This window comes from Haliotis cracherodii, unplaced genomic scaffold (genome assembly GCF_022045235.1).
Source record: "Haliotis cracherodii isolate W230 unplaced genomic scaffold, xgHalCrac1.p SCAF_13, whole genome shotgun sequence".
In the NCBI taxonomy this organism is placed as follows: domain Eukaryota; kingdom Metazoa; phylum Mollusca; class Gastropoda; order Lepetellida; family Haliotidae; genus Haliotis; species Haliotis cracherodii.
In genome coordinates, this window is record NW_027266268.1 from 19,998,617 (window position 1) to 20,005,714 (window position 7,098).

At 40.0% G+C, this 7,098-nt stretch overlaps 1 protein-coding gene across 1 annotated transcript; it reads right to left on the reverse strand.

Moving 5' to 3' along the window:
• Window positions 1-769: 769 nt before the first annotated feature.
• On the reverse strand, window positions 770-1,416 carry LOC139458510 (uncharacterized). The gene is made up of 2 exons (XM_071239945.1): window positions 1,200-1,416; window positions 770-999 (listed from the first exon to the last, which is right to left on the reverse strand). The coding sequence occupies exons 1-2, from the start codon at window positions 1,414-1,416 to the stop codon at window positions 770-772; spliced, it is 447 nt and encodes a 148-aa protein (XP_071096046.1).
• Window positions 1,417-7,098: the final 5,682 nt, after the last annotated feature.

Below are 7,098 nucleotides of genomic sequence, written 5' to 3' on the forward strand. Positions count from 1 at the left end.
GGCGGGGGACACCAGAAATGGGCTTCACACATTATACCCATGTCGGGAATCGAACCCGGACCTTCTGCTAGACGAGCGAATGCTTTAACCACAAGGCTACCCGACCGCCCCGCCATTCTAAAAATTGGCAAATAAGTAAGAAACATCTCAAGGGGTGACAACTTCTCGTTTATTGCATATAGCAACGTTTCGATGTAGATTCTCACGCCGTAATCACGCTGGAGTGTCAACAACCAATGGCATGTTGTGATAAGCAGCGGATTAACATTGACGACGGCAATACATACCGTCTACAGGAAACCTATGCATTCTGACCAGTACATGCACTTCAACTCTAACCGTCTCCCGAAAACACTGACCCAGAGAGCAAAACACTAACCATACTACCGGGAAAAAGAAAGTTTAATCCGACTTCACTTGACCAAACACCACCAACAAAGGCATATGTGAGATTTATGATGATTAATTTATAATCAGAAATCATTTTCCATGAATTAGAATGAAAATGCATTGTAATGCCGATATTGCATTCTCCGCAATACACAAAGAAAGAGTCAAGGGGTCCAAATTAATAATTACACAAATCAGAGTTCAATGAAAAAGTCCATGAATACTCCATTAATGACACAGTAGTCAGGTAACACGTCATCAATAGCGAGAGTGACCACCCTTGGCATCTATGCACGCCAACACACGCCTCCTCATTGTCGTCGTCAGTCGGCGGATGACGTCAACAGGAATCCTGTTCCATAAGTTCAATAGAGTCTGATCAAGTTCCTGTCGGTTCGCTGGAGGCGGTACATGTTGTCTCAGCTGACACTTCGTCCCTGTATCGCTGAGCATTCAGGTTTCCTCGGATGATAACCAGCCGTGTTGTAATCTGGCCGCAAATGCCACCCCATTCCATGACGCCTCCACCTCCAAACGGGTGAACTTCTCTAATGCAGTTTGGCGCCATCGCTTTCCCTTCGTCGAAAAACTCGAACTCTGCCATCGTTCCTGAACAGACAGAACCGACTTTCATCTGTAAAGAGCACTCTGGCCCAGTCACGTCGCTGCCACCGACGTACAGTTCGTGCCCATTGCAGTTGACGGTGTAGACGGGTCAAGGCCATTCCACGGAAGGGTCGGTAGGCTCGTATACCAGCCGTACAAAGTCGTCGAAGGACTGTTCGTCTGCTGATGGCATGCCCTAGTGCCTTTGCCGCCGTTGACGTCGCCGTCACACATCTGTTTCGGAGGTGAATCTGCCGGATGTAGCGGTCTTCGCTCGCTCGTCGCTATTGTCACTCTCGGTCTTCCCGATCTTTGCCGGTCTTGAGTCTGTCCTGTCTGTTGGTGGCGGATTATCAACTTGCTGATGGTGGTCTGGGAGCTGTTGAAGGTTCTGGCTATCTGACGTTGAGTAGCCCCCATATTGGCCATACCGATCGCTCTGTCTCGTTGCGCTTGTGTAAGTCTAGGCATATTCTTGGTGTTTTTTTGCTTACTGAATGCCTGCTCTGTCCAACGTCGGTATTTCTGCCACAATCACGCACGTGCATTTGGACCAATGTCTCAAAATCACGTTTTGCACGTTTTCAACAATGCATGTTTGGAAAGCTGCGTTCTAAAATATGCGTTGTGGTTGTGGTCATGTTGCATTTGGGCGAATCTTTCCTGCAGGGGTTTAAACCTGTACCAGCTTTTTTTGTATTTTATACAACTATTTTTAAAGTGAAAACCTTCATTTGCCCGGTAGTTTAGAAATCTTCCCATACGTGTAGCTATTATCATTCGAAGAAAGTGTCAGAATTTTAATCCTGAATCCTTCTTGCCTGAATAATTTTCATAAAGTCTAAATTCATGGCCATGTGGAAAGGTTAAATCAATAATCAATATTCAAATCAAATGGCAAGAAAGGGAACAAAGAACTAGAAATGATACATACACCAACTCACTAAATAACATATGTACAAAATCGCTACAAATTAAATAGACACGTATAGCAAATCATTATGAAATACAAATTACACACGACACAGATCCCGACAAATTACAAATGTACCAAATAACTACACTTCCATTGGTAATGGTGTAAGAGCAGGGGGACTTATGGATGCAGTTCCATATCACTGAGGCTGCTGGACCCGTGACGAACCGGGGTAGAATAGGTCTTCAGCAACCCATGCTTGCCGTAATAGGCGACTATGTTTGTCGGAAGAGGCGACAAACGGGATCGGGTGGTCAGGCTCGCTGACTTGGTTGATGTATGTCATCGATTTCAATTGCGTGGATCGATGCTCATGATATTACTCACTGGATTGTCTGGTCCAGACTCTATTATTTACAGACCGCCGTCTTATAGCTGGAATGTTGCTGAGTGCGGAGTTAAACAACCAACCAACCAACCAACCAACTGAGGCTGCTGGCAGAGCCTAGGGCTGTTGTGAAAGATAAAGTGGAGGGCGAATTTGTGGGAGAATTCCTCATTCGGTTCTTTTTCGAGTTTGCAGTTGGTACTATAGGTATTGTCAATTTTGATTCATCAAATGTTTGTTAATTAAAATTTTACTTTCAATAACAAGACACAAAAAATGTTTGTTATTTATTCATATTCTGTTTACATTGTTGAAAAATACACGTTTGTAACACATGCAGTTTTTTTAATTGAATTATGTACTGCTCATTACCACCAATAGCCCGTTTATATATAATAAGTGACAAGGTAAATAGTGTCAAGGAAAGCTCGTGACATCACATGCGCATATTTCATTTCCTACATAGACTGTGATAAAACTGAAATAATGTTCAAAGAGCAGATGACTCCAACACAACACTCAATACATGGTACTAACAGAACAGGATTACAAACTGGACATAATTAGGGTCATAGCAATTAATGACTTTCACCAAAGTGGTAATTACAAGATAGACACAATTTTTATGGATAACAACTTCTTTAATACTGTAAAAAGCGACGTTTCGGTATAGATCCTTATACCGTTGTCAAGCAAGACAACTTCTAAGTAATGCCTATCAAACAAGTTAAAGTGGTAATTATTTCAAATTGACGGTAAAAGTTTCAATAAAAGTACGGATAAAGCGTTAAGGTGAAGGATGGCTACACTTCGAAATTTGAAATTCGCGTTTAATAAACATATCATTAACTTGAAAATAAAACACCAAATGTTGTTGTGCGGTGACTCTTAGCATACCCGATCACCTATAAAATTTACTTGTAAGAGGCGACGACGGGATCGGGTGGTCAGGCTCGCTGTCTTTGTTGCTTCATGTCATAGTATTCAAATTGTGTAGATTGATGCTCATGATCCAAATCAATGGATTGTGTGGTCCAGTCTCGATTATTTACAGACCACAATTAGTAAATTGCATTTGGGGAGTACGGCGTTTAACAACAAACATACAAGCAAGCAAAAAAAACTCCTGAATGTGTAAATGCTCGGTATGCTTCGTGAGGAGGAGGATGGAACTTCGAACCTCTGCAAATAAAGCGACAAAACCATCTTAACAGAAATCGATTTTACGATTCCAAAGTTGTGAAATGTAAACACCAAAGGCAGGGGTTCTGGATTATTGCTTGACATGAAGGGAAAGTGGACTATTGGAAAGATTGAAGTCATCCGTCTAGGCATACAGTCTAAATCTGTTTGCATAGATCTAAATATGAAACAGATGAGGTGGACTCACTGGTCTCCTTTATTTCTAGTTAAGTCGGGTAAATCAGTGGAAGGGGTTTTGCTATTTGATAATTATTGAACGATATATGATCATCGATATACCTGAAGCTTATGTTAAACTTCTTGACCAAGTTACCACAGTGTGACTTTGCTAATCCGAGCTGAAATTCCGATTCATTGCATACAGAAACAGATCAACCACGTCACCAAACCTACTCCTTATGATTGCAGTCAGGATTAAAAAAACATGATCTTGTGAACCTGTTCACTGCTTTTTCTCTGTCAGGCTTCAAAGACAGGAACAGATATTCCAATGTATCACATTGACTGCATGAAATTGCTTATAGTGAAATGGCTAATCACTTGATTGCCGTCTTTGGCCAACGTGCCAGTATGATGGCTTAAATGTAATTTAATGTTTATCAGGAACAGATTTACAAGAACGACTTTTTAATTTTCTCAACTTCAACAGAGAGATCATCGACTATAACAAATATTTTTTTGTGGAAAGTTGGAATGATGAATTAATAAAACCAAAGATAAGAATTGGTACCATATACCTTACAATCGTAACATTTCCCAAAGTAACTGTAGTCATCTAGAGATCATCTAGAAATCTGTTGTCCTGTTGAATTTCGAACTTGACCTAACGTTTAAAAACAATGTAAATAACAAATTGGTCATATTAGATCAATATTACGCCTGGATCACAGTTGCAGGTCCATAATGCACTAAACTTTAACATTTGTCCCACAAGTTTGAACCAAGTTGACTGCTTATCGAACTGTATTACATAAAAAATCGACTTTCCATGAACCAACTATGAATGAAATCATTTGGTATTGATAAACGGTATCATCTGGAAAATTAAATTTAATGGCAAAAGCAGACGCGCAGGTATTCGTGGGTGCCCCTGTTGACGACCAGATGAGCTTCCAATGCAGATCCTCACTGCACGTATCTCAAATTTGTCCATTTCCCAAACGTTACCATGGATTATTTTACTGACTTGTCACAGCAAAACAGTTTGCTTAAGACATTAACCTTTAAAGTAATTGTTGTTATGTTCTAATTATGCAAGTCTTCAAGAATTAATAAGTTCATTAAGATATGAATGAGTGAGTGAATGAGTGATTGAGTGATTGAGTGAGTGAGTGACTGAGGCTTTTAGAAATATTCTAGCAATATCACGGCGGGGACACTGTTAAATGGAAAGTGTTTTTGATCTTCTAATAATGCAGTAAACTGTTCCACTACCAAATGCTAGTCTTTAGGAACTAAATACTTCACCCCAGATATCACCTCAGTGTCATTTGGATTTGAGGGAAATCGGAAAACAAATGTCTTTTCAAACTATCTTTGAGGAAACATTGGGAAATGTTCTCAAAACTAGATGTTGCGGACGTAGAAGAGGAGATGATACTAGACTCTGTTGCAGACGTGGTCGCTGAAGCAAAGGTCAGGGTTGTTGGAGGCGAACTCGCCGATGTGGCTGCAAAGGCCAATGTGGTTGCCGTAGGAGTATCTGATGTAAAAGGAGAGGTTATGAATTAAACCGTTTCAGTGTTTTGTTCTTATCTGAATGGAAGTATTGTACAACTGGATAACATTTACCTTCAAAATGTTTTGGATCTTTTAATAATGCAGTAAACTGTTCCACTACCAAATGCTATTCTATAACAACGTAATAGTTCATTAAGACATCATTCCAGTGTCATTTGGATTTGAGGGAAATCGGAATACAAATATCTGTAAACTATCTTTGCGGAAATATTGGAAAATGTTCTCACAACTAGATGTTGCGGACGTAGAAGAGGAGATGATACTAGACTCTGTTGCAGACGTGGTCGCTGAAGCAAAGGTCAGGGTTGTTGGAGGCGAACTAGCCAATGTGGCTGCAAAGGCCAATGTGGTTGCCGTAGGAGTATCTGATGTAAAAGAAGAGATTATGGAATAAACTGTTTCAGTGTTTTGCACTTATCTGAATGGCATTATCGTAGAATTGGAACACATTTACCTTCAAAATGTCTTTGATCTTTTAATAATGCAGTAAACTGTTCCACTACCAAATACTAGTCTTTAAGAACTAAATAGTTCATTAAGATATCATCCCAGTGTCATTTGGATTTGCAGGAAAACGGTAACAAATGTCTTTTCGAACTATCTTTGAGGAAATATTGGAAGATGTTCTCACAACTAGATGTTTCAGACGTGGTCGCTGAAGCCAAGGTCAAGGTTGTTGGAGGCGAACTCGCCGATGTGAATGTGAAGTCCGATTTGGTTGCCGTCGGAGTATCTGATGTAGAAGGAGAGGTTGTGGATTAAAAAAAAATTGTACTTTGAAACACATTTACCTTTTCAACTGTTTGGATGTTCCTATCATGAAGTAAACTGTTCCACTACCAAATGTTGGACTTGAGTAGTTCATTACAGAAAATCAGAATACAATTAAGTATGAGTCAAGCTGTTGCAGACTTGGTAGGAAAGATTATAGTAGACGTACTTGGATACGTCGTAGCAGACGTAGTCGCTGCAGTCAAGGTCGAGGTTGTTGGAGGAGTTGTAGGTTTAGTGTTGGAAAATGTTCTTGGAGACATTTTTTCCGCTTTAGTTTGCGAAGTTGTGGTGGCTGTATTGACTGACGTATTTGTCGACATAGTTGGCGACGTTGGTGCTGAAATAGTGCTGATGTTGTGAGATTATTACCGAAAGAGTTCTAGTGTTTTTTTAACTCACGTGATATAATTGTGTCGGAATTATCCGAATAACTACAAGGGTATAAATTTAGATAGTGCATTCGGAAAGATATTTGGAATAGTAAGTAACTGTAGTTTAAAAAACTTGTGCCGAAAATAATAAGACACTGTGTGAAGAACAAGCAGGTTTCTGTGATAGCATGTGTACGGTGTTATTGTGGGTTTACTGGAGGTTTTGATTGCACTATTGGAGAGCAGTGCAATTACCTCAATTCTATTTGAGTTGGCTGTTAAAATTCTTGATACATGTCGAAGGGTCATACAACCATTCCCTGATTTACATGAATATGCTCTGTTGCTGTTTCCTGATGATGTTATTTATTTTTGATTGAGCAAATGGGCTGAGTCAGCAAATGAATTATCCAGATGATTATTGTTCAGTTTGGAAATCCCAACCTATCGACTACTAAAAAAAACTTTCGGGTTGTTACAGTGAGTGAAATGACGTTATAGCAATAAAATTTCTCCCAAAATATTAGTGCCTTGGACTTTTGATATAATTGATGACTATCTTAAAAGTTAGTGAGTGAGTGAGTGAGTGAGTGAGTGAGTTGGGTTTAACGCCGCTTTTAACAGTATTCCAGTTATATAACGGCGTGTCAGCTTAATGTGGGAGGAAAGCCCCAAGTGATGCAGGTCTTAGACGTTTACCACTCCGGTGA

Excerpts from the sequence above, each read along its gene's own strand:
- LOC139458510 (XM_071239945.1), bottom strand. The coding sequence starts at position 1,416 with ATGGGGGCTACTCAACGTCAGATAGCCAGAACCTTCAACAGCTCCCAG. Across the intron at positions 1,000-1,199 it reads CGACGTCAACGGCGGCAAAG|GAACGATGGCAGAGTTCGAG; the intron begins GCACTAGGGCAT and ends CTGTCTGTTCAG.